The following is a 24,132-nucleotide window of genomic DNA, read 5'->3' on the forward strand; positions in this document are numbered from 1 at the left end:
AGGCACGCCTGACCTGGACCTGGAGATCGGTACATGGTGGATGCTCAGAAAGAGTTGCCAAATTTTGAATAAATAATTTCATTCTTTACTTAGTATCCACTATGATTCACCTTCATGTGTTGAATGCTTGCTTTTCTGACTGCTCAGTCCCAGGCCCCACGCTTGCATACTTGGGAAGAAGAGGAAACTCGGCCTCACAGAATAAAGATACAGGTTGCAGCAGGAGTGACCTGCTGCCCCAGTAGAGAGTTGTTCAAGTACTTGGGATCTCAGAGGAGGAGTGGCTTTCTGCTTGGGGCAGTCTGAGAGTCCTCCCTGGAGGAGGTGGTACTGGAGTTAGGCCTTGAGGATCAGGGGAAAGATATTTCATTTGGCAAGACCAGACAGCTGCTTCTGGTACAGAGTTCTGTGTAAGTGGAGTTGAGGGGCAGGGAGAAGGCATTTATGCCCCCAATGGGGTTTGAGGCCGAGGGTAAAGGCCAGAGAGGGGGGCCAGATGTGAGTGCCTGGTGGCAGGAAGTGCAAAGGAAAGCGTGGACAGATGTGCTGGCTGTGCTGGTTTCCTATTTTGCCTAACAAATTGCCATTATTTTAATGGCTTACAGCACCACAGCTTACTGGCTCATGGTTCTGTGGGTCAGAAGTCCAGCATGGGTGGGTGTGCTCTTTGCTGTGGGTCTGCAAGGCTGAAATTTTGGTCAGTCTTGGATTAGGCTCTTGCCTGGAGGCTTAGGGGGGAATTTACTTCCAGGATGCTCCTTCTTAGAAGAATTCAGTTTCCTGTGGTTGTGGGACTGAAGTTCTATTTTTCTCGCTGGCTTTCAACCTGGAGGTGAGGTGGGGGGAAGGCTGGGGTTCACTCAGCGCTTAGAGGCTACTCACATCTCTTGCCATTCGGCCCCTCCTTCTGCCCAGAAACGCAGGGGCATCACTTCTCAGGCTTCCTCCTTGCTGATCTCTAGGCCCAGATGTTAACATCCATGTAATTAGGTGAAGCCCGCCGGGATTATCTCCCTAATTTAGGGTCATCTGGGTCACACAGAGCAAGGTCATGTGATGGGATGTAGCTCAGCATAGTGTGCAGGCCCACTTGAGGGCACTGGGGTCATCTCAGACCTCTCCTGCCACTGAATTTCTCTTACAAGTGAAATTGAGGGATTTGTGATGACTTGGGTTCCCAACTTAGATGACTAGGTGGGTGGTGCCATGTTTAACTAATATGGGAAGTACAAAGGGAGGAGAGAGTTTGGCAAGTTTATGGAGCACGTGTCCAGGCAGAAGTGACTAGAAGGCAGTGGAAATATGGCTTAGCAGTGGTCTGACCTGGACAAGGTATGACAGTGGTGGTAAAAGCAATGGGTGAAGCAGGCAGGAAGTGACAGATGAAATGATAGGGAGGTCAGAAAGCCGTGCTGGGAAAAACCTGGCAGTCGGAAGCCTAATGAGGTCCGGGATGTGGGTGCCCAAGGGGTCTGGGAGCAGCTATGGAGCAGAGGAGGGTGAGATTTGGGAGGTTCAGATATCACATGGCCCATCCCTGGGGGTGAATGAGGGATGAACCGAGGTCCTCATAGCAGCCCATGAGGTGGGTAGGAAAAACTGCTGCTGCCCCAGTTTATGAGGGGAGAGGCCATAATGCAACATGCAGCATTGAATGCAACATGCAGCATTCAAGCCCCAGGCATTCTGAAACAGGTGAGGTCCTCCAAGGAAGTGAGCAGAGCCTTTCTATGGCTTGAGCAAGCTACTTCCCAGTTGCAAGCCTCAGTGTTCTCATCTGTAAAATGGGGCTCCTGACAGTCTCTCCCTGAAAGTGTTTTTGCAAAGACCACATGAGATCACATATTATCCTGGGTAAAATACTTGACATAGTGTCTGGCACATAGTAAGTGCTTAAAAGTAACCAGTATCATCTTCATGATCCTGATTCCCATCATCACCATCATTGCTGGAGGCCCAAACCTATCTCTTCCCCTGGACGTGTTGCGCTATATTACCTATCACAAATGGGAAACACCAGCCACTTGTGGCTATTTAAATTTAAAATGTAATTCATTCAAATAAAATGCAATGAAATGAGAATTCAGTTGCTCGGCTGTGCTAGCTCCACTCACATGCTCAGGAGCTGCATGGGGCTGTGGCTGTGGCTGCAGTTGTGGGCAGCACCAATGACGAAGAGCTCATGGGAACAGAGAGTTCTGCTGCAGAGCCCCAGCCTAGAGGGTGGCAAAAGGAGCAGGGCTCCCTCTAATACCTTCCTCATCCCTTGTCCCTCAGAAGCCCACCACAGGCCTGCTGGCCATCACCCTGGCCCTGCACCTCTGCGACCTGGTGCACATTGCTGGCTTTGGCTACCCAGACGCCTTCAACAAGAAGCAGACCATTCACTACTATGAGCAGATCACGCTCAAGTCCATGGCAGTAAGTGGCCCCCGCTTGTCAGCTTAGGGGGGCGGGCCAGCCTGGGGACACTGAGTGTGTGAGAGAGGTGCCAGGAGGTGACTCGTGATGCCGTCACTCAGAGAGTCAGATCTGGAACTGAGACATCTGGGCTCCCGGGCTGGGGAGGTACTTCCAAAGGTGGAGCGGTGGGGCGGTCCCTGACCAGCCCTCAGTTTGCTTCCTCACTGTCTCCACAGGGGTCAGGCCACAATGTCTCCCAGGAGGCCCTGGCTATCAAGCGGATGCTGGAAATTGGAGCAGTGAAGAACCTCACTTATTTCTGACATGGGCACTCACTTTTCGATCAGTCTGCCCACTCTGCTGCCTGAGTGCCCCCCCATCCATGGCTGTGGGGGTGCCTGGTGTCACTTATGACCCATTTGGACTCACCGTCTCCTGTGTGGGGAGGGAGTCCCGGGACTAGCCATGTATGAGATAAGGCCATGTCCCTGGCTGCTCTTCAGGGCCCAGATGCAGTCAGGACATAGGCCTTGGAGTTGAGGGAGCACAGTCAAGGCACAGGACTTGTTGCTGTGGCCTCGCCTCTCTGCCAGCGCTGGGAGATTATTTAATGGGCTATTTAATTAAAGGGTAAGGAAGGGCTGTGGGCTGGCCCCATGGCATCCAGGATAGGGGGCATACTACAGTGTTCTGCCCGCTTTTTATAAATACTCAGAACTCTGGGGCCCATGAAGGCCTGGACCCAGAGCAGAGCCTCCCAAGAGGGTGGGGGCTTCTGGAGTGAGCGGGTGCCCTCCAAGAGGGGCTGCTATCTCCCAGCGGGCATGGGAAGAGCATTGGTATGCAGGTTCCATGCAGAGATGGATCTCATCTAGATAAAAGATTACAAACTTACGATTAAACTATTTTTCCTAAAATGGAAGTAGTTGTGATATCCCGGGTACTTTCACTTTGGGGAGGACATGGTGGGGTTGTGGGACATGGCGGTGATTCCCCTTTTCTGGTGGTAGACAGGCCTATTGAAGGCCAGCGATGACTTGGGCACAGTGGGTCATGATCATTCAGGAAATATTGAGTGCAGTGCTCAATGCCAAGTCAAGCGTTGTTACCCTGGGTAGCAGGCCAACAAAGGGGCCCAAATAGCCCTGTCTGCTGGATACCCTGGTATCCTATATCCTGGTTGACTCCCCGGAGTGGGGACAGGCAGGAGGCCACCAGATGGGAGTGACAGAACCCTCTCCTACTCCCTTCTGCACCAGCCTTGGGTTTTTAAAATCTCGTGCTGGGCACTGTGTGTTTGAGGACAGGGATGGAGTCAGACAAAGGAAGCCAAGTTTCCTTTCTCAGATTAAGTGGGACTCATAAAATGGAGTTTATAGAAGGTCTTGCCAGTGGCCCAGGCTGCCAGGATTGGGATGGGCAGGACTCGGGCAGCGTCTGAAGGATTTGGCAAGTCTTGTCAGCCAGTCACTGGGCTAGGGGGCAGAATGTTGTTTTTCCCAGGTCTCTAGAACTGTGATGGCCCTGCCTTTTGCCTGTCTCGCCCTGCTTTGTTCTTCTTCTTCCCAGGCTCTGCTTAGCTGCCAACTGGGCTTTCTGCCACTCCTACAGCTGTTCCTTTACATCTGGAGCCAGGAGGGAGAGCTGGAACTCCCCCATAGGGAATGGGATGCGCAGCTGTGTTCCTGGCTTTCTCGGAAAGAGTTGCAGCCTTGAGGCTTTGAGATAGACTGACTGGGGACAGGACTGAAAAGGGGCAGAGACTTGGGGAACAGAGGAAGATGACACGCTACTTGACAGTGTTAGCGTGGCCTTGAGAACACCCAGCTGTATCCCATAAACTGCATAAACTGGTCCTGAGGGTCAGTGCTGGCAAAGGAATGGCCTGGAGAAGGGGATTCTGAAAGCGACAGGGTCCTAGCATCTGCAGCCCCAAGCCCTTCCCCTCCACATCGTCAAACTTTCTTAACTAGGGGTGGGGAGTAGGGAGGGGACTTGCTGACATTAACAGGGGTCTGAGTGCTGGTTGGGTGTGTGTGTGGGGAGGGGGCGGAAATGTCAATTCTGCTTATTCCTGATACTTCCCCAACTGCTTCTCAGGAGGGTGTGCAAGGGAGTGCCCATTTCTTTATTCAGGGTCACAGAAAGTGGCTGTCAGCACCTATGATCCAGCTGCCCTGGACTGGAGCCATTTGCCTGTTATTGAATGTGTCTAAACTTGAGCCAGAATCTAACACACATGGATAGGTCAGAAATAACCCCCCATGCCACCGCCCCCACCCCTAAATAAAAAAAAAAACAACAAAAACCACACCCTCGCACACACATGCATATAGACAGGAGAATTTTTCATTCTCCTCAGATCACAGATAAGAGTGTGGAGAGGGGTGGATGCACCCAAACTGTCCACTGTTCCCAGGTGGGGGTGTTTAGCTTTCTCCAGGGCGCTGGGCTCCTCTACATTGCAGCAGTGTTGGCAAGGGGCAGGCTGGGAGTGGAGTTGTAAAGTTGTTGGATGGATTCTTCGGTGCTGTGAGAGAGGGACTTTCATTCTTCATTACTCCAGCCAGTGTGAATGACTGCCTGCCAGCCTGCCTGGTGCTGATTAAACCATGCCTTGAAAATGAGGCAGGGAGGGGAAGGAGAAAGCACTTGGGTGCAAATCTGGGTTCTATCACTTAATTCTGTACGACCTTAGGCCAATCATTTCTCCAAGCGTATGCTGCATTCCTTGAAACGAGGGCGGGTCCAGCCAATGAGGATCCTTTAAAGCAAAATTATCAGTAGGTGGCTTCAGATGCAGATTCTGGGGTCTTGCCCAGGACCTTGGGCCTGGGGTCCAGGAATCTGGAATTTTGACAAGCCCTCAGAACCACTGCTTTAATAGTCTAGACTCCAGGATGATCTCACGGGCCTCTCAACTCTCTGGTCTGAGAGCAAAGCTCATTCTAACCCTGGGTGCCCTTGAGTCTTGTCTACTAGGCTCCAGCACTGCTTTAGCCGCGCTCAGTTCGCCCCGCCTCGCTCCTCCTTGCTTAGGCGGAGGGGGGGCCGCGCGTGCGTGGTCCGTGCGGGCGCCTGGCTCTCCCTGGCTGCTGTGGGAACCGGGCCGCGACTGCTGAGGCTAAGCGGCCGACCTCCCGCAGTCCGCCCTGAGGCCTCTCGGCCGCTGGGGGAGGCTGACCCTGGCGCCCCGCCTCATCCGAGGCCGGCGCCTCCCTGGCAACCGGCTCAGGGCCTAGTAACAGCTGCATAGGAAGGTGGGGACAGGCTGTGGGGTGTGCGCCCCTGTATCCGCGTCTGCGTGCCGAGCAGTTTCTCGTCCAGCGTTTTACAAAACTAGGCTTCCCTCATGTGATGGAAATTAGACTCACTGCAGAGGCCGCGATGAAACGGATCTGGTGTATCCAGTTTAGACTCTACAAGTCCAGCCCTCCTCCACAGAGGGAAAACTGAGGCTCGGAGTAGTGAAGGGACTCCCAGCTGGACCACCTAGCTGGGCAAGACAGGTCGTCCTTTTATCTGGCCCAGGAACACATTTAAATGATATTCTATGTTCACATAAATGGTGTGCTTTAATTTTGCACACTTTTGGGTTTTTATTTACACTTTCCGAGGACATAAGTACATCCAATTGCTTCCCCCCAGAGACTGTCTAGCCACGGACAGTTAGGCCTGGAAACAATTCTGTCTTTGAGGCAGCAAGGTGCAGTGCACACAAAATATGGTCGGTGGGATCCCGGGTTCTCTTTCCTGCGCTGTCATTTAATTGACCAAATAAACCTCTGCTTCTCCATCTGCAAAGCAGTGATTATGCATGCCTATCTCACATGAGATTTTAAGGTCTAATGGGAATATGGTTGTAAAAACAGTTTTTAGATTGTAATGAACATAAATGAAATGAAAATACTGGAGAGCAAATGAAACAGGTGAGATACGTCTTGGAGGGCCAAATATTTGTCCCAGAACTGTGCAATCCTGCTGGTTACAGGAAAGTCTTTGTCTTCCAATCCCCCACATTCTAAGTAGGGGAAGGTAAGACTTGGGTGAAATGACTCAAATGCAGGCTTTGCATAATCAGACAATGAACAGTGAGTTCCAGCTGCTCTCTGGCAGTGGTTTCCAAGCTGAAGTCAGACACCTTGAGGGATTTTTTTAAAAAAGCAATTGTTGGGGCGGAGGTGTGGTGGTGAGGGGGGATTAACCACCTTGATGGCATGCAGCATACCACAATAGGTTCTTAAACTGAGGTTGAGAAGTAAAACCGCAGTGTGGGTGACTGCTCCTTTAAATGTTTAACCTCGCTCTAATTGCATCTTTGAAAAACAATGTCAATTTTGAATATTCCCATGATCCTGAAACAGAAAATCTTTCTAACTTAAAAGTTGAGGGAGAGATATTTGTGTGTTTGTTTCTGTGTTATAGCCAGTTTTCCTGTCCACTTTCTTCTCTAGTTTAGCTCTCCATCTTTGGGGGCCTGAACCCAAGAAATAAGGTGGGGAGAGGAAGCTTGAGACTTACTAAATGTCAGATTTACTAGATGTATTGAAGACTTGATTTCTTCATGTAAGGGACTGCAGAGAGTAGGAAACACGTGGGAAGACATTGTAGCCCTGTTGAAGAGGGTAAGCACAGAGGATTTGTGCAGATTTCAGGTTCCCAGGGAAGACCAATAATTTCAAGTACTCCACCCCCTCAAAAGAGGCAAGGCTTCCTGTCAAGAATCTTGCAAGACTGGGAGGGTGGAGTTAGGCGGAGGGAATGAGAGAAGGCTGGATGTTGAAATCACCCCAGGGGATCGAAGTCGGAATTTCTGAACTAAGCTATTCCAGCACCATCCATTATTCTGAGGCTTCCTAAAACACTATTTACATACATCACCTACACTTGAAGAGTTGTCTTTACTTGCTTAGAAAACCGTTTCTCTCTAGAGGAAAAAAAAAAAATCAGAGCACATTAGGGTCTGGTAAGGAGATCCTCTGCTTATCCTCTGTAGGTTTCTGTTTCAGCTATGTAGCCCTGCATGGCAGGAACGCGAGAGTAACCTTAAAAGTCAGATAGGAGGTTCTTATCAGAAAATGTTGCTTTGGAAGTCCTGAATCTCTAAGTCACTTTATCTTCTTCATTCATTGTTTCTCCCAAGGGTACTGCCCATTAGTGTCACAGATACACTCTAGTGCTTGGGCAGTAGGGCCTGGCTCACATTTCTTTTCAAGGGTGGTGAAGGTAGTATCTTTATCTGAGTCCACTTAACCTTGTCTTTGCCTAATTGGGAGTGACCTTCAGGGGATAAATCCCCACAGTCAGCCCCTATCCCAAGTAGCACTTTTCCTAGATGTCAGAAAAGCTCCCTGTAAAAGCTCCCACGTTCTCCCATAGAAGACCTGATTCCTGAGGCTTCACTTACCTTCTCTGTAAACATTCACCACCACAAAGAAAAGTTAGACAGCATGAATTGAATGTTCTCACAGCATTCCATGATATTTCCAGGCACCATGGGTGAAGAAGCAGTAGGAGGAGATGTCTTTGCATGTCACAGAGCTCCCTGATAAGTGAGCTCAAGGGGTGTTTTCAGCCAGGGGCTGAGGATTCTCAGTGCGGAGTGGGTGGGTTGAGGAGACCCTCCCGAGAGAGCTCTGGGAACAGGGAGGGGCAAGCAGTTCTGGGCACCAGGGATGTCTACACAATTCAGTGACTTTTACAGATGAGGGCTGTAGTAGGACAAAAACTACAGAACTTTCAGTAATGAAAGGCCCAGCCCAAAGGAAAGGAACTGGACCAGGGAAGAACAGCAATTAGAAAGGGAAGAATGGATGGTCCTTCTCTCCCCACAAAAAAAAAAAAAAAAAAAAATATATATATATATATATATATTCACCAGGAAAACAATTCCTTATTTTTAGAAGAGTAGCTTGAAATTTTCTCATTTTTTCCCAGTTTATGACCTAGTTAAGAAATGGAAACATAGGGCCTCCCTGGTGGCGCAGGCGGTTGAGCGCCACACTGTGAAGCTGTCCGCAGCCTCTGCAGCGTGAGTTCGATCCCGGCCGGCCAGTGAGGGTCCCACATGGTGGCAGACCTCTCCTGTCTCGCCCGCTGCTCCCCTCAGCAGTGTATTTCGTCAGTCTGCCTGTTCTGTTCCCCTCTGGGTCTCTGGTGAATTCCCCTCCTGCACATCTGGCCTGTACCCCGGTTCTTGTATAAAATAAATAAATCTTAAAAAAAAAAAGATTGAAACATAGAGGGTTGGGGAAAAGATGATTGGAGCTTTCCTGGAAATGAGAAGTAACTTTCAGAGTGAGAACACTTCATCAGTGATTCTCAAAGATTGTGGTTGTTTTGTGCTAAAGCTGCAAATGGCTAGTATCTGGTTAAATCTCCTAAAAACACACACACACACACAACAACCACCTAAAATCTAGATAAGAGGCTTTTAAAAAACCTTTTTAAGGGGCCTCCCCTGGTGGCGCAGCGGTTGAGTGCTGGGTTGCGAAGCTGCCCGCAGCCTCTGCAGCTCCGGCTCCATCCCCAGCCGCCAGGGAGGGTCCCACATGGCACGCAGACCTCTCCTGCCACCCGCTGCTCCCCTCAGCAGTGTACTTCTGTCCTTCTGCCTGTTCTGCTCCCCGTTCTGGCTCTGGTGAATTCTCTCACCCTCCCGCGCTTCTGACTGTACCCAGAGCTTGTATAAATAAACAAATAAAATCTAAAAAAAATAAAAAACCTTTTTAAAAGGGAAGGTGAAATTCAAGATTAAGTTGAGATGTCATTAGGTTATGCTTCTTTAAATAGGCACACCACTGATAATTTAAATAAAAATCTATGTGCAAATTAAGATAGCTTTTATTTAAATGTTTATACTTTTATTTTAATAAAGAGTTTATGTAATAGGGAAACTTCCTAGAGAGGAGACTAATTGCAGAATGCCCCTTGGTCTTTTTTTTTCCGGTGCCATCATAAACCAACCCACACAGGATATCTCGGAAAGAGCTAAAGGAACTTGCAAAACTCGTGTCTTGGGATTTCCATTCTGATTTCAAGCTAGCAAACCCCATAGGCAGCACACAGGCCTTCCCATACAGGAAGTAAGAAACAAATTCCCATTGGCTACTTTTCTCCTGTTCTGAGAAATCTCCCAAGGACTGCATCACATTTGTTTTCATTTCCCTTCTTCCTTTCCACTCAAAGGCAGCTTCGATGTCTATTTCTTTAGAGCACTTGTTTCACTAGGCTTTGTCACACAGAGTTGATGTGGCATTCTAGCGCTTCATGTGAGAGCACTTCCTAGTCCATGAAAGTTGAAGAGGTGGTGGAAACAATCCTGGCCTTTCCAGAAAGATAGTGAGCCTGAGAATTAGGAACTGGGCTCCCGTCCAGGGACTCCAAGCCAATAATGAATTTTAAAGCTATCAGAAAACTGGATCCTGGCCTTGGTAGGGGTGAGGGTGATTTGATACACAGAATAGCTTTGTTTCCCAGGGAGTTGTGGGCTTTCCAGGTCATCTGGGGACTTGTCATTGAACCTCCCTAATGGAGCTATGGCTTGTTCCTGCTTGGCCTGCCCCAGTGCGGGTGCTACAGATCACTTTCCCGCCACCATTTTCATCGACGTTAGGCTGAAAGTGGCCTTGAGTTTGTACCGTAGGATGGAACATCTTGTGGTGGAAATCGTGTGTTTAAATCTCTTGTTTGCCACTCTTTAGCTCTATGACCTTGGGCGAGTTTTTTGGCTACCTCAAATCTCATTCCCTCAGTCTTTAAAATGTTGATACTTTGTATGATTGTGAGACTAAATGAGAGAACAAATATAAAGTGCTCCTTTCAGTTCATTTGAAATCTCCCACAGGGGAGTGCTTCACATTCCACATTGGCTTACACTTTTTTTTTTTAAACACCTCCTTTTACCAGCTACTCTGTGCCCTCACTCCTTCATGAGAAGTGAATAGGGCTGGAAACAACTGAGCAGTGACATAACTCAGTCCAGGCTCCTCAACGCTTTAGCATCCCAGAAGCCCCAGATCTTGCTCATTTTCCTTCTCAGTGTTCTTCTCTCATCAAGGCCTTACCTGAGACCTTTCCCTCCAGCAATTTGTTGTTCTATTTGTGCATGGGGGCTGGGGTGGGTGAGGGGGCTGTGGAGCTGAGTCTAGGCCGTGCAGCCCCTGTGATCTCTGCCTGTCTTTCATGATGGTCCACATTCTTACCCTGGGAGTGCCTGGGAGAAGAGTTCATTCTGTTTTATGGTGCTACAGCTTTCTTCCCAGTTCTGGTTATTCTGTCACATCCTTGAGTTCTAAGAAAGAAAAGGCACCTCCACTCTACAATGAGAGGTGTATAAGTATGTGGGTGGCAGGAGGCTATGGCAAGCTAGGCTGTGTTGAAGAGTGGGAGGTAGATTTCCTACCCATCTCCAAGGAGGGGAAGACCAGGAGAAATTAATGGACAAATTCTCTTATGTTATCCTGTTACTCTACCTCTGTATTTTGCATCTTATCCTTGTTTCCTAGGGAAAACATACAGGAAGGAAGAATGTTTGTGAAGATTAACCTGGAGTGCACAGGGGCTAAAACAGTACTTGGGAGCAAGATGTGGGATTGGGATATACATGTATGTTTCTTATCAGTTTCTACTCCTTTGGACTTGGGGGCTGAAAAGGAAGGTATCGAGAGGATTGGGGAAGCAATAGGAAATGTTGAAGCAGTAAGAAATGTTGTAGAAGTAGAAATCCCTCTGGGTAGAGGTACTATGGGGGTTATGTATGATAATCTGTGGGCTGGGGCCATCCCAGGAATCAATGTATGGAAAACAGCACAGACCTTTGTGATGAAGATGCTATGATGAGTGAGGTCTACTGGGTAAGCTTGGAAAAGAAGGATCTAAAATTGAAGAGAAACCTCCAACTTTAGGGGCAACTTGGTTCTCCAAACTTCCATTTGAACCCTACTCCCTAAACTTGCTTCTGTTTACCCAAGTACCATCCTGTCTGCACCACTACATCAAGTTTCCCACCCAAACAAGGCCATTCTCAGAAAATTATTTGAGTCTCACATTAGCATGTTAGGGTGCTTGCTGCTCATAGGTTCTTAGAAGAGGGTCTCCTCCCCTGAACCCCTAAAGGAGGGGGCTGTCTTTGCAGAATATTGCTGAGAGAGAGGCCCACAATGACCCCCTCCAGTGCTCAGAATGACCACTTTGCCCCTGCACTGCATTTGGCATGAGTCAGGTGGTTGGGTAAGTCCTGCTGCTGCAAGCTCTCTGGTTTGGGCCCAGCCACAAAGAGGCTGCCTCCAGTTCCTATTACCACCACAACCAGAGCTGTCGACTGCCTTCATTTTCCAGGAAATCTGGATCAAAGTGGGCCAAAGAACTCTGGGTTCCCAAACATACTCTAACTTGCTTTCCTCCTGTGGCTCTGCAGGAACAAAAGAACAGAACAGATTTGTTGGAGTAAAGGCCCTAACATTTATTCTCCCCTGGTGAGTAGGAGGGGTGAGGTGTAGATTTTCTTTCTCTCTTGCCTGAGTCTGGCTGAAGACAGAACCATTGCTCCTTGCACAGACCTAGTCCCCTCGAGCTTCATTAAAGACCTGATCTCTAGTGCCCTCAAACCCTACCTCCCCCGACACACTCTCCAATGACTGTTTAAAGAACCCTAGCCAGAGAAGCTCTCACACTCCTTATATTAACTGTGGGCCGTCAAGGAGCGGGGTAAACGAAGGGGGGTGGTGGATGCGGGGAGGCTCTGAATCACACAGCCTGGGGAGGGGCTTGTGGGTCAGGCATTCCCAAGCTCACGGTTTCCCTCCTTCCCCTCCCCCTCCCTGTCACAACACCAGTCTCCGATTGGGCCAGATCCACTGAGAATTCAGAATCCAGAGGCATCCAGTCCAAGGACAGAACTGCAAGAGCATGGACACAAAACACCAAACAAATGGGGGTGGGCGACGTTCCTTGGCCAGGGGGGCCACTTCTGGCTTCTCAGCCTCTGGGGTCTGGGCTGTGAACAGCAGAGGGCGCCAGGGTCTCTGGGGCAGCTGGATGCTGGGAAGCACCCTGCCCCTCTGGTCCCCAGGATTGTAGGAGCACACGCACAGGGTAGGGCTTATGGGCAACCAGGGGAAGAGCTCCGGGGACACCAAAGAGTGGACAGTTTCATTAAAGCAAAGTTATAGCTGCCTCTAGTGCCTGTGGGAGGTGCAGGTAGCGGCAGGGCCTCCAGGAAAGGGCTGGGGACCCAAGGATCCGGCACCCAGCACAGCACCCTCAGCTGCATCCTCTGACTGCTGTCCCACCTGCACGCCTCTGGCACACTGCAGTTGGGGACCCAGATTTGTGCTTGTTCAGGGCTTCGGAAGAGGTGGCAGCAGAGGCACTGGGGGCTGTCCTGCAGGCAGCAGGTTCTCGGGTCCTCTGCAAAGTACCCCCAGTCTCTGGAGAGCCGGAATGTGTCCTGGCCTCCGGGTCTCTTCCCCAGCCCTCCCCCACCCACGGGTTGGCTCCTCAGACATGAGTCTGCATCCTCCGCTGCAGGGGTCGGCTGGGGTCGGAGTTCTGGGAAGAGGATTGGGAGTGGTGAGACGAGGACGCGGAGGCCTTGCTGGCCTTGTCGAACTGCACGTAGCCGTCCTGCTTGCCACTGCTGCTGACGCTGCTGTCACACTGCGTGTCCAGGAAGGAGCTGCTGTCGCTGAGGGAGCCTCTCTGGAACTCCCGCTCACAAAGCTCGATGGACGAGCTGCCCATGCCCAGCACGAACCTCTGCCCGTAGTCGTACAGGCGGCCCTGCCCACTCAGGGTGCTGTAGATGTTGGTGAAGGACATGCCCGTGGGCACACGCTGCTTGCCTGCTGGACGCAGGTCGGGCTGACAACTGGACAGCGAGATCGTGGGGGTCGAGTGGTGTTCTTTGAAGGTGTTGACGCTATAGTAGCCGTTGGTGGGGTCCTGGGGTGGGGAGAGTTGGAACAGCATAAGGGGGTGGTTGGAACCTCCGCTGACCTTGGTGAAGGGGTGGGGTGGGGTAGGGGGGGTGCTTTCTAGGCTGGGCCAGTCCTGCCTTGAAAGAAGGAATGGGGAGCAAAGGAAGAAGGGAGCAATGGGGAATTGCTAGAAGGATTATCTGGGAGGGAACACCAAGAAGAGAGGGCTGGCCCAGTGGGGTCAGGGTACTCCTGACGGAGTATGTTTATTATGTCAGGGCAAAGAGAAATCATTTGATAACCAGACTTTCATTGCTTTTTGCATTGGACACTGGTTTTTAAATTCATTTGCAAGGAGATTGTGGGAGAGGGTGGTGGAACCTGCATCTTCTCTCCTTCCCTCCTTTGTGTTGGGGAAAGAGCAGGTGCCTTTGGCACGGGTGTGTCACACAGAAAGGAGAGGGCACTTGTCCCCAAGGTGACCTCTCACCTTTCTATCCAGCCACTGGATCAGGGGCTTGGGCTGTCAGAACCGAAGGCAGCGTCCACAGCTGCGTCTTGTAATCTGTAGCTATTCTTACCTTCAGGTTCTGAAATTCCTTCTCCTCTTCTTTGAGGACCTCCAGCTGCTTCAGCACCGAGTCTTGTTGGAATTCACCCCGGTCCATCTATAACCCCAAAATAGCTGCTCAGTGGACAGGAGGCGCGCTAAATAAGCTACTTTCCCCAGTGAAAGGATAGAGAAACTAGCTTGCCACCGATGCCTCTCCTCCCCCAACTCCGCTGCCTGGGCCACTGAAGGCAGGCGAAGATGTCAGGAGGATGTTTCAGGAGTCCTTGTGCCTAGACGCTTGTCTGAGAGATCAGGAGGGATGGGACAGGGGTGTGGGTGAGGGCCAGGTGGCTGAGATGGCACTTTTCCACTTGGGCTAGGAAACCACCTCCAGGGAGCTCACTTGGCTGATTCAATTCAGTTCATTGAGCATTTACTGAATTTTGGGCTGGGCACCGTGTTAGGGGCCAGACAGACACTGATTTAGGTTAAGATGGATCTGTGCTCTTCGGGGAGAGGGGCCTGTAGATAAATAATTATAGACTCTCCATCACTGGGCACTGGTTGGGGTCTAGCAGGGCAGTTCACCAGACAGTGCTAGGCTTAATGAAGGCCTTCAGAAGGAGGCACATGAATAATACCTGTGAGGTACTGGCGACCTGGGCCACACCTGTTCTTCATAGCAGTGACTACTTAGATGTAGTCAAAATTATTTTCCTTAACGGATGCCAAAGAGCCTGCGGGCAGGGACTGCTTTTGTTTCTCTTTGGGTCCCTGGCACATCTGGCACAATATTGTGGTCATTGGCCAAGACGCTTTTGGAATGGAATCATATTTAATTGCATTTTATTAATCCTTTGACTCTCCAGTGTCTGGCGTGCTGGAGGGCTGTCACACATTTTGTTTATGTTGGATGAACGAAAGAATGAAGAGGCATAGCTCTAAATGATTATTCTAGTTTACTGAAAATTAGAGTAATAATTAGACTTAAGGTGAAAAATAAAGGCTACTTGACCCAGTGGGTGTTTTAATTAGTCAGGAGAACCATAGTGATGCTTATCCTGTAGCAATAAGATGCTTCCCATGTGTCACTTCTGCAAATGACGTGCTCTGGGCCAGGTGCCCCCTACTCACTGACTGAGCTGAGGTATTTCTTCTCCCTTGCTTTCCTGGTGTCTTCCGAGCCCCCATGGAACCAGCCAGAGTGCCTCCATCCTGTTACCGGCTCACTCATGCTGCCTTTTTTACTTGCTGGTAAATGCTCTGGATTGGAGTTCATTCCCACTAGACCCTAACCCTACACCTGCTTCTCCTCTATGTCAGGGGCCATTGAGGGATTCTGGGGTGAAGGAAATGGGGGAACAGAAGGTTCCCCAAGTGGGGGCTTAGCTATGGAGCCCTGAGTAGACACCTCTGCCAATTAACACCCCCACCCCCGCCCTGCTCTCACTACAGAGCAACCCCACTCTTTCCTGAGAGTTTGGATTGGGGCGTGTGGAGATGGCCTGAGGCAATCAGTGTCCCAATGAGAGGGAATTTGGGATTCCATTCAGGATGAAGGGCAGGCCAGGATCCTTCCAGACTTGAGGGAGTTCATTTACAGAGATATTCACCCTCAGTCTTGGCTGCGGCCTCCTCCCTTGTAAGATTCGTGATCTACTGTGTCAGGCCAGAGGAAATAGACATGTACAGACTGGGGAGCATGACCTTTTGCTTGAGGAGCTCTGGGATAATCGGGGAGGCTGACCTGTAATTATAACAATGCATTATAAGAGCAATAAGCAGTGTTTGGGGAGAGAAGAAACTGCCTAGTTCTGTCAGCAGCGGGAGGACAAATGTGGAAAATTAGGGAGGGGTGACATTTGAGCTAATTCTCATAGGAGAAGGTAAAATTCAACAGACAAAATCAACAGACAGAGGGGACGACCTGTGTAAAACCCCTGAGGAATGAAAGACTCCAAGGCGGGCGATTGCAAGTTCTTTGGGGTGTCTGGAGGGCTGATCCATTTGGCAGGAAGATGGAACTGGAAAGGCCAGCAGCCGCCTGGCAATGAAGGGCCTCGATGACATGCTGGGCAGCTGGACACTATCCAGTGGACACAGGCTCCTCTCCAAGGGATTTGAAGGAGACTAGTGACAGGATCTGATTTCCATTTTAGCAGGACCCTTTCTGTGGGCCCATGGAGTGGGCTGGAGTAAAATGATGAAAGACTGGAGTGGTGAGGCCACTGAGTGGGCTGCTAGGAGCGTCCAGGCGAGCCAGGACGAGGCCCCAACTAAGGAGGCAGCAGTGGGGTAGAGGCAGGCACACACATTTGAGAAATTTTCTCAAGAGGAATTGGCAGGGCCTAAAAATCAATTGGTTAGAAAAAGAGCAGCTGAGGGAAAGGTCAGTTCAATCCATAAACACTGGTGAGCGCTTCCCAGAGACTAGGTAAGACTCTGGAGCCCTGGGATGGGGGGAATAGGGCAGCTGCTCACCATCTAGTGGAGAAAGGTAAGGAGATAGGTGACTTGAGAGAAACACAAATAGCTAACATTTCTCAAAAGTTTTCTCTGTTCCACAGCTCAGGCTCTTGGGGGTCATCCCATTTCACCCCCTTCTCCCCCTGCCCCAGCCCTGTTCATTACTGCTTTCATCCTGCTTCACAGATGGGGAGACTGAGGCACAGAGAGGGCCCTGCTCTTTACCCCCAGGTTCTGCTGTCATGGCTCCAACATCTTACAACCATGACACAGCAAGAATGCTCTAGAGGTTTCTAGTGCAATGTCCCAGGTTTCTGCTTGGACAGCTGGGTGGATGATGGTCTGTCTGCGGCCATCAGGAAAAGGAGGAACGGTGTTGGGCGGCTGGGGAAGTGACATGTTTGCTTCTGGTAAACACTCCAGTTCCGGAAGAGGAACCCATTCTTGCAGACATTTTTTGGGGGGGGGTGTGGCATTTGGGGGGGGGGTGAGGTATACTGAATAGAATGACTGTATGTATGTGTCCAGAATTACATTACATACAATGTATTATGGCTATTTAAGCATATCTTCTCTCCCTACTGGATAGTCAGGTTTTGAAAAGCTGGGGCCACGTTTTAGATGCCTCTGAGTCTACAGGTGTCTTTGAGTGCTAGCCTAGAACAACATATGCTATCTTATCAACTCACAATAAATCTTTGTTGGCTCAAAGTAAGTGCCTGGTCTACCATGGGGTGGGGTGCATCGTGACTGATGCTCAGCTTTGAGGGAGCATCTAGGGTATCAAGAACCTCTGGCCCCTGCACCCTCAGGCCATGGGGTTGGTGAGGGTGAGGGTAAGACAGCGTTCTTACCATCAGCTGCTTGATGGTGGGGTGTTCTTCTGTCTCCCGACCAGAGGCAGGCTCCTTGTGGACAATCTCCACTCGGATATCATTCTTGGCTGACACAACCCCTTTGAGATCTGGACATAAAAAAGGAAAGTGTAGACAACAGATTCAGCTCTCCTCCCCAGGCAGGAGGGCTTGCGACATCAAAATCCCACCACCCTGCCACCGCCACCACCACCATAGTTTACCCTCCACCCCTGAACTCAAAAGCTTCATGCCCCCACCCCCACCCGTAGAACATCTGTCTGGTCGTGCTGTGGGCTGTTGGGGCCTTGGAGTGCTTGTCTGTTGGCCCCTTGTTGCATGAACCTCACTCAGCCTTTCACTGCTGCTTCTCTGACTTAAGAAATGGTCCTCATCCATTCCCCTCTGTATTAAACTAGGTCCTTTTAATCTTTTTACATTCTCACCTCCTTCTGGAAGTCTGCTCTGACCTTTCCTCCCAGACTTTGACCTCTCCATTGAAAGAATCACAAATGTCACTGCTAGAAAGGACCCTGAGGTCCCACGTCAAAGGTGGTCTAGCACCTAAGTCAATGGAGCTTTCCAGAGCAGGCAGCGGATTTAGAGTTGGGAAATTCTGTTAGGAAATTTTTGTTAGAGTAGCTCCCCCTCTAATTTCCACTGATGAGGGAGGTCCTGAGACCATCGGTGATGGTAGTGAGGCAGTTAAGAGAGCCAGTTCTGCTGAGCTGGGAGTAGAGAGAAAATCAGGGGCACACACAGCCACACGGAGGCTGCCAGAGATGGAGGGGAGGCTTACTCTGGTTATTCATCTTGTGCCTTACGCTCAGAGAATGTTAGCACGGGTGGGGCCACAAAAGCCACGTATTCCAACTTCTGCCTATTACACATGAGGAAACTGAGGCCAGGAGCATCGGTGGCTGGCCCAAGGTCATGTGGTAGGAGAGGTGGGGACCAGAGGCTGTCTCCATTGTTACCCCATCGCCTCTACCACCCTTTTACACGTCTGCATGCTTGTCTGTGCCTTGAGCTGTGCCCAGGACCAGAATTTTATTGCTAATGACTAAAGACCTTTAAAAGTCTGCACAAAGCCATTCTTTGAGTTTTCTCACCCCCCCTCCTCCGCAGCCCCCCTGCGTGGGTGATGTGCTCTTCTGGTTAGACTAGCAGATCCTGGAGGGCAGGAACAAACCACCCCGCCCCCAACCCCCTCCCGGATTTTTTATACAGCTCCCGAGGGAGAGGGCTGTATGTGTTCATTCCAAAGCGCTGGCGGGCCGCCCTGTTGGATGAAGTTCAGTTCAGGCCAGATCAACATCAGTTCAGTGCCCACCACAGGCCGGACGCCACGTAAAGCATTGCACAGAGAAAGATGCATGAGACCCCATCCCTGTCCCAGCAGCTCACAGCACGGTAGGGCCCCTGTCATGGCGCTCCTGCTTACTTGCTCGCCGGGGCAGTCTAAGCCTGGCCTTTTTCTCTGTCCCCCTCCCTGAGATCCCGGGTCTCCCTCCCGTACTTCTCTGGGAGCGGGCACAGCAGAAGGCCACGATGGTTGCCATGAGGACGAGGAAGGCCACCCCGGCTCCTACGGCCACCCCGATGATGACGGCCATCGGCACCGACTCTGTGGGAGAGAAGCAGGCACAGCTGATGAGGCAGACCAGACCTTCTGCCTTCCCCCGGGGCCTCACCCAGTTCCCTTGGGTGCAACGCCTGCAGGTTGGGGCCAGATCACTGCACACGGATCTTCCTGGGAAATGCCTCGGGGGCCTGGGCAGGCACAGGCAGAGTCCAACAGGGGTCAGCTCAAGAGGGACATGGGCTGGAGGAGAGAGTGGCGGACCTGGGGGAGACACGGAGTGGTCATGGAGGTGGGGGGAGGTGAGCAGACAGAGAAGGGAAGGCCAGGGGAGGGACACCTGGGTGAGAGGCAAGGCTGGGCACAATTTAGCCCCTTTGGGTGTTGAACCAGGCATATTCTACCATGCAGAGACTGGACAGTCACAAATCCTGGTTTTTCTTTAAAAAATGAGTCATGGTTGCTTCCTTGTTTGTTTGATTTGTCTTTCTCTTCTCTTTCTCAGGTGCAGAGAGGATGGACATAGAAACCAGCTTCTAGGGAAAGCAGCTTTCACAAGGGAGGTGGCTTCCCTTCAGGGCCTGCTTGGCATCAGGGAAAGGAACTGCCAGAAGCCTAAGATTTAGGGGCCAGGGAGCAGGACACAGCTTCCCCTTAACTCTTTAAGGAGAAATGCCCCCTTTCCTTGACTCCCGGCCCCAGTCCTGCTCTCTCGTCTCAGGTCTCAGATGCGAGTCCTCCTGGCATCTTGCCACTGCTCCCCGCAGATGGCCTGGAACTCTGACCAGGCAAACCCTCACTCCCTGCTGAGTCTGTGTCTGTCTCCTGCCCTGGCCAGTAGTGATGGGGCAGGTGATGGGGGGAAGGGAGGCACCCTCCCAGAGAGCCCTGGTCCTACCATGGCTGCCTATGCGGGATGAGCACATAACTTGGGAACAGAACTAGGGAACGCAGAAGCAGGGGAGCTTAGGGCCCACTGAGTCCAAGTCTCCTTTACAGATGTAAACATTGAGGTCCAGAGAAGTCAGGTGACTTGATCAAGAACACACAGCTACCACGAAGCAGGGCAAATCCACTGATATACACCCCAACACCCCCAACACCCATCCTGCTCATCTCTGACCACTGTATCACATGGCACCCTCCGAACCTCACAGGCTCTCTTTGGCCCAAACTCCATCTCTTCTGAACAACTCAGGTCACCCTAAGTGGGGTCATCAGAGTGCCTCCTCAGGGGGTTGCTGTGGGGTTTGGATGACTGAAAGCAGAAAAGCACTTGGCATTGAGCCCTGTTCCTGTAGGGGAATTGTAGCAGATCAGAAGCTTAGAGGCTTGGAAAGTTCCTTTTAAAGACTGAACTCCCTCCCACCTGGTCCCACATTTATCAGTATTTTTGCCATGGGCTGAGGGTTAGCCTCTCATCGTTGCTCATTCAAGCGAGGAAGAGGGGAAGAAAACCTCAAACCCTGGCCCTGGAGAGGCTGCTGGGAGGAGCTGGTGGGTGGGGGAGGAGAGTCAGGCACCCTCTTCCGGGAGGGAGCAGGTGTTGTTGGCTGGCAGTGCTGGCGGATGTGCGAGGTTGAGACCACTGCAGGGAGTGCTGGGGAGACCACAGTAGGGCGTGCCGGGGAGAGGCCGGTGGAGAGGTTCGTGCACAAGCCCTCAGGGCCTAATAATGACAGCTGTTTGGTTTGCTCTCCAGTGGGAGTGAGAAGCCGGGGGACTTGAGCTTAGTCAGCCCTGTTGGACTTGCTTTGATAAACAGATGATTCTGTCTCCAGGTTTTAATTCCTTTAGGAAAGGACACCCACTCTGGAGCTCACTGGTTCTTTAGTTCTTAATTTCATTAAGTTAGGTTTGATTTAATATCTTCTTAGGTTCCTGCTAAGTTTCCTTGGAAAAACTTGGATCTTGTCCCAGCTGAGCTCAGAACTAAAGAATGACTGTGGAGGGGACCCTAACTGGCCACAACGTCTCACCTGCAAAAAATGAGAGAGGCAGGAAAGTGGTATCTTGGCGCTTCTGACTCTGGCTTTGAGTTGTTAACATGGGGACATGGGGTGGGAGATCAGTTTATCTGGAGAACTGTCCCCAGGCAGATGGGAGGGGCAGAGAGTGGTGGTGGGGGGGACCACCCTGCAGCCTGCCTGTGTGTGTTTCCTCCTGGCCTGGCTTCCTGCGGTCTGGCCTAGGCCGCCTGTGCAGGCTCTTGCTCTGAACAGTGCACTCCTCGGGTGTCCCCTGGGGAGGGATGGAGAGGGAGGCAGCTGCCCTCCGCTCAACTTCCTCTCCCTCCAAGCAGGTGGCTGGGCGCCAGGGGTGCCAGTCAAGAAGCACCGTGTCAGGGAGCTCCGATGGGTGTGAACAGACACAGGTCAGATGGAGACATGAAGGAGGCACCACCCCGGCACCAGGAGGGGCTCTGAGGGGTAGCTGGCCTGTGCGGGGACTGGTGTGCTGTTGCAGCAGGTCCACTCAGAGTGGGGGATGTGTGAGTCCCACAAGGGGCTCACTGAGGAAGCTGACAGCCCTGGCTTCTGACAGCAACACAACCCGGGGGATCCTGGTAACTGGTTTGCTGCTAAGAGCTTGGGAAGGGAGGCACTGCCTGGCAGTGGCCGCCTGGTGGTGAGAGGGCAATGCACAGGGACTGCAGGAGCAGGAAGGAGGCAGCGATGGAGAGAGCAAGGATTAGTGTGGATTACGCATGCCACTGCAGGGGTTGGAGTTCTGGGAAGTGATCGCCAAGCTGGTGGATGTTGGTTGAAGAGCAGGAAGATCAAGGAGACTAGAGAGAGGGGGAGGGCAGGCCAGGGGTGAGCTGACCCCAAGGGAGAGGAGTCAGGGCTTCTGAAAGAGGGGTGGAAGGCATGGTGGGGGGAGGGGCGAGAGCCAGGGTCCTGGGGATCAAGGAGCCTGTGGGGCTCTGGCTCAGTCACTTAGGAGACAGGTCTCTGGGGTCCCTAGACCCAGGCTGGTTAGGGACCCCTGCTGTTCTGACTGCACTAACCCCTGAAGAAGGGGGAGGGTGGAGAAGTTAGTGGCCTACACAGGCCTCCCTACCCTCTTTTGAGCCCCCTCCCCCACTAGCCCAGAAATCCCTTCCCCCCAGCCCGGGCAGTTCTCATGTCTCCTTCCGTACCTGCTTCCAGCCCGGCTCCCGACTTCATTTCCGAACCTGTTTGGAAATAAAGCAAGCGTCCACAGCCAGGGCCTGGCTGGCCAGGGTGGGGTGGGACTGGGGGGGACCGCTATTTGGAGGGGACTGGGGTGAGGGGGCTCCCTTCTCCATCATGACTCCGAGACCACCCGCAGGTCCAGGCTAACCCAGGTGAACTTGGACCCCTTCAGACTGACGTAGAGACTCCAGAGGGGTAGGGACCAGAGAGAGAAGTCAAGTCTGGGGGTGGGGAAGAGGGGGGTTAGCACACTAAGGAGAGGGCAGAGGGGTGAGGGCATCAAGGGGAAGACACGGAGGGTAAGTAACGGGACTGGGAAGGTTGGGAATGATGTGTGGATGATATTATGCAAATTATGGGCAAAGCGTTATGCAAAGCAGCTCCTATTAGGGAAGAGGTGTTGGGGGATGCTGTGATGCACAGGATCCTGAACCCCCAGGGACCCAACTGCCAACTAGTCGCCAGGCTCAGAATTTCTTGGGGGGAGGGGTTGGAGGGCATGACAGCCTGTGGGTGGCCTTCCTCTTGAAGGGGATCAGAGACTGCCAGGCCCAGGCCCCCTGGACCACTGGGTCCACCATGAACTAATCCCCCTGGCAAAGGGGTGAGGTCTGCAGCCCATGTCAGGACTCAGTGTGCTCTTGGCTGGTTGCTGGGCTCTTGGGGACCACCCCACACCCCACCCAGGCTCCCCACATCTGCCCAGAGGGGTGAACTTTCTCCGCCCTATCCTCCCTCTCTGCTTGGAGTCCTCCTGCCTTCAGCCTTCAGCCGGTGACCCCTAGAACACACCTAGAGGTCCACATGTCCTGGGTCCCTGGGGGTACTGCAGATGGTCTGAGCCTATTCCCCCCATGCGGGGGAATGGAACAGCTCAAGCGCTACCTCAGAGAGACACTTTTGGGTAACTGGACATGCTTGTTTAATAGGGTGAGCCAGATTCCCCAACATGTCCATGCAGAGCATCCCTGCACCCACCACCGCACCCCTGGGGGTGCTCTGGGGCAGATCAAGGCCCGCCAGGGAAACCCTGAGTGAGGGGGAGTCAGGTCCTTCGGGAGCTGCCGGGTGGGATTACTGTGCCCAGCCTCGTGGCCGCCTCTCTCGATATGTGGCCCTCAGGGCACCACGCTGCCCAGTTTTCTTCTCTCCTGCTTCCTGGGGCAGGCTAGTGGCTGTGTAGGGTTGGGGTGGGGCCGTGGGGGGACACTTCTGCTGACCTGCCTGAGGCTGTATGGCAAGTGAGGAAGAGCTGTGACTTGTCCTTGGGCCCCAACCAGGTTGTAGCCTCTAAGAGGCACTGTCCCCTCAGGACCTGAAGGCCTTGGCCAGGGCCCTGCCCTAGGTGGGGAGGGCCTGCTGTCTATGTCCAGCGGGCGGCCCACCTTGCTCCTTGAGCCGGATGATCTCCGTGTCAGAGCCGAAGCTGTTCCAGGCCGTGCAGTTGTAGATGGTCTGGAAGTCAGCTCGCACGATGTTGCTGATGGTCAGGGTGGAGATGACGCCCTCCTCTGTGCTGACCGTCTCCACAGTGTAGCGCCCCGACGTCCCTGACTCCAGCACATTCTCCTTCCAGGACCAGGCCTGTCAGCATGCACAGAATTAGGGGCAGGTCCTCACAAGAGCCACCCATACCAGGACCACTGTGCCGGCTCCCTGCTGTCACCAGCGCCAGCACGTGCATACAGGGGTCCATGCACACACCACATCCCAAGTATGCGTGCACACACCACATCCCAAGTATGCGTACACACACATCAGCAAGTATGCACCTAAGTACACACACACAGCAACACAAACGTGTACAGACACTACCACAAACGGTGCCAATACATGTACAGGCACACCACACTTCCAAACATGTGCAACCAGAGTTACACATATCACAACACACCATAAAGGAACACACAACACAACACACTCAAACGCATGTATAGAAGGCACACACAATATGCAAACGTGTCTACACACATATCTCTAACAGGTGTACACACAGGTGCATGTGCACACACATCACCCCACACCCCACAAACACACATCCTCATGTGCATACATGCAGAGGTTGGATCCCACAGGGGGTATTTCTGACAAGAGCCCCTATGTGGTTCCTGCACTAGAGGTGTTTTCCAGGAACCCGTGTGCAGCACATGGAGTCCCTCCTCAGTGGCAGTCACCC

At 52.0% G+C, this 24,132-nt stretch overlaps 2 protein-coding genes across 17 annotated transcripts in view; one reads left to right on the forward strand and one right to left on the reverse strand.

The window, feature by feature from the left end:
- The window catches only part of ST3GAL4 (ST3 beta-galactoside alpha-2,3-sialyltransferase 4), a 31,928-nt gene extending 28,603 nt beyond the window's left edge, over positions 1-3,325 (forward strand). For all 12 annotated transcript variants that reach the window (XM_037505598.2, XM_037505600.2, XM_037505602.2 and 9 more), the window contains 2 exons: positions 2,278-2,421; positions 2,640-3,325. In XM_037505598.2, the coding sequence (XP_037361495.1) occupies positions 2,278-2,421; positions 2,640-2,726 (231 nt within the window). In that variant the 3' untranslated portion in view covers positions 2,727-3,325. The remainder of the gene's footprint in view (positions 1-2,277; positions 2,422-2,639) is intronic.
- Positions 3,326-9,246: 5,921 nt separating this feature from the next.
- KIRREL3 (kirre like nephrin family adhesion molecule 3) overlaps positions 9,247-24,132 on the reverse strand; it is a 542,134-nt gene continuing 527,248 nt past the window's right edge. For 2 of the 5 annotated variants that reach the window (XM_054693197.1, XM_037505606.2), the window contains 6 exons: positions 23,342-23,540; positions 21,920-21,955; positions 18,715-18,822; positions 17,196-17,305; positions 13,904-13,990; positions 9,247-13,347 (listed from right to left, as the gene is read on the reverse strand). In XM_054693197.1, the coding sequence (XP_054549172.1) occupies positions 12,904-13,347; positions 13,904-13,990; positions 17,196-17,305; positions 18,715-18,822; positions 21,920-21,955; positions 23,342-23,540 (984 nt within the window). In that variant the 3' untranslated portion in view covers positions 9,247-12,903. Of the gene's footprint in view, positions 13,348-13,903; positions 13,991-17,195; positions 17,306-18,639; positions 18,823-21,919; positions 21,956-23,341; positions 23,541-24,132 lie in introns of all 5 variants that reach the window. The other 3 variants (XM_054693195.1, XM_054693196.1, XM_054693198.1) reach the window with 2 other exon arrangements.

Source organism: Talpa occidentalis, unplaced genomic scaffold (assembly GCF_014898055.3).
Source record: "Talpa occidentalis isolate TD23 unplaced genomic scaffold, MPIMG_talOcc4v2.1 talOcc4.12, whole genome shotgun sequence".
NCBI classification, from domain to species: Eukaryota; Metazoa; Chordata; class Mammalia; order Eulipotyphla; family Talpidae; genus Talpa; species Talpa occidentalis.